The sequence below is a fragment of the Antrostomus carolinensis genome, unplaced genomic scaffold (assembly GCF_000700745.2).
Source record: "Antrostomus carolinensis isolate BGI_N321 unplaced genomic scaffold, ASM70074v2 scaffold26867, whole genome shotgun sequence".
Lineage (NCBI taxonomy): Eukaryota > Metazoa > Chordata > Aves > Caprimulgiformes > Caprimulgidae > Antrostomus > Antrostomus carolinensis.
In genome coordinates, this window is record NW_010325717.1 from 1 (window position 1) to 1,484 (window position 1,484).

General features: G+C 58.1%; 1 protein-coding gene across 1 annotated transcript in view; it reads left to right on the top strand.

The window, feature by feature from the left end:
• Positions 1–824: 824 nt before the first annotated feature.
• Positions 825–1,484, top strand: part of LOC104527587 (neurogenic locus notch homolog protein 1-like) — a gene marked incomplete at both ends in the record, with an annotated part of 23,505 nt that continues 22,845 nt past the window's right edge. Inside the window, one exon of the mRNA XM_029085806.1 lies at positions 825–906. Within this exon, the coding sequence (XP_028941639.1) occupies positions 825–906 (82 nt within the window). The remainder of the gene's footprint in view (positions 907–1,484) is intronic.

The window sequence follows — 1,484 nt, forward strand, 5'->3', positions numbered from 1 at the left end:
CTCCGCACCGGGACCGCCCGGGCTGAGAGCTACACCTGGCACCGGGCCCTTCGGAGACAAAGTTTTCAGAAAGTTGTGCCTGACCGGAGTGGTCCCCAGCACCTCGCTCCATCCCCCGGGGGACATGCAGGGCTGGGGACAGAGCCCCGAGGGCAGCGGGGTGTCCCTTGGTGTTCGTGGGGCTCAGCAGTTGTCTGGGGGAGAAGGTTGGCTCTGGGGGTGTGGAGCTGTTGTCGCTCAATGTGAAACTGCTCCGGTTGCACCCGCGTGTCGCGGAACCGGTTACCGTGAAGAGCGAGCGGGGCAGAGAAGGGGAAGAGTGAATCCGGGGTGGAAATTGCAAGTGATTCTGGTCCTTTCAGCAAGTTGCTGTGCAGAATTTGGCTCTGAGGGCCAGACAATGAAACCTTTACTCATAGCAAGTTGTGACAGACGACTCATTTCATTACTGACTTATTGGTAACTCGTGGGCCCTTGGGCGGGTGTTTTTTCCCAAATGGCATTTGTCACTCAAGGACCTGCTCTGGGATTTCTCTCTGTCAGCCCTCCCGCTGGAGGAGAAGGCAGAGCCTACCCTCAAGCCCACCCTGAGTTTATTTTTAGGTGAGCCTCTCAGCGCTGAGGCCACGCGGTCCCTGCCCACCTCCATCACCCTGTGGGTAGTGGCTGCTGGGTGCTGCACCCCCCTCCGGGCTGTGCAGGGACAAGGCGCTCCTGGGGTCTTGACAAGCCTGTCCCCAATCCGAGCGACACCAGGGAATGCAGCCCCCCTCACTGCCCCGCCGGGACCTGTGCTGTGGCTAATGCTCTCCTTCTCTTTGCAGGTTTACGGTGCACGCAGCTTGCCGAATCCTGCCTCAACGGAGGCAAGTGTGAAACTTTTCTCAACGGGACAGAGGTGTGCCAGTAAGTATGGAGGAGCCAGAGGATTTTCATCTCCCCCGACCAAACTATTGACATGCATGTTGACTTTGCTTTGAAGGCTCTGGATTTAATAGGGCAAGATGCGTTTTCTTTCCTTGAGTGGCAAGAATAACCTGCTTGTGTAGGAGTCGCCGCGAGTTTAGCAGGGCTTTGTTCCTAGCTGGGTGGAAAAACATGGGCAAAGGGCCATGTTTTGCTGGTGTTAACCTATGCAGACTGCCCTGCTGATGGAGCAGGAGGTAGGGCTGGCCCGCGGCGCTTGTTGGACCATCGGGCGGGGAGGGAGGCTGTCTGTCTGTCTTCCAGCTACTCCCTCCTGACCCCAAAGCATTGGCTTTCAGTCCCTTGCACCCTGGCAGTTCATGGTGTCCAGTACATCTCCAATAAACATTCAAGAGAGGCTTCATGGTGTGGCTCTGGCTGCTGGAGCTGCCCCGTTGATGTCCGTGGGTCTGCAGGACATCACACAGGGCAGGCGGAGGAGCAGGGCCACCTTCTCTCGCAGCCCCGCTAGTGCTGGTGCCAAGCCACGGTCCATCCTGGCATTCATGGCCGGACCT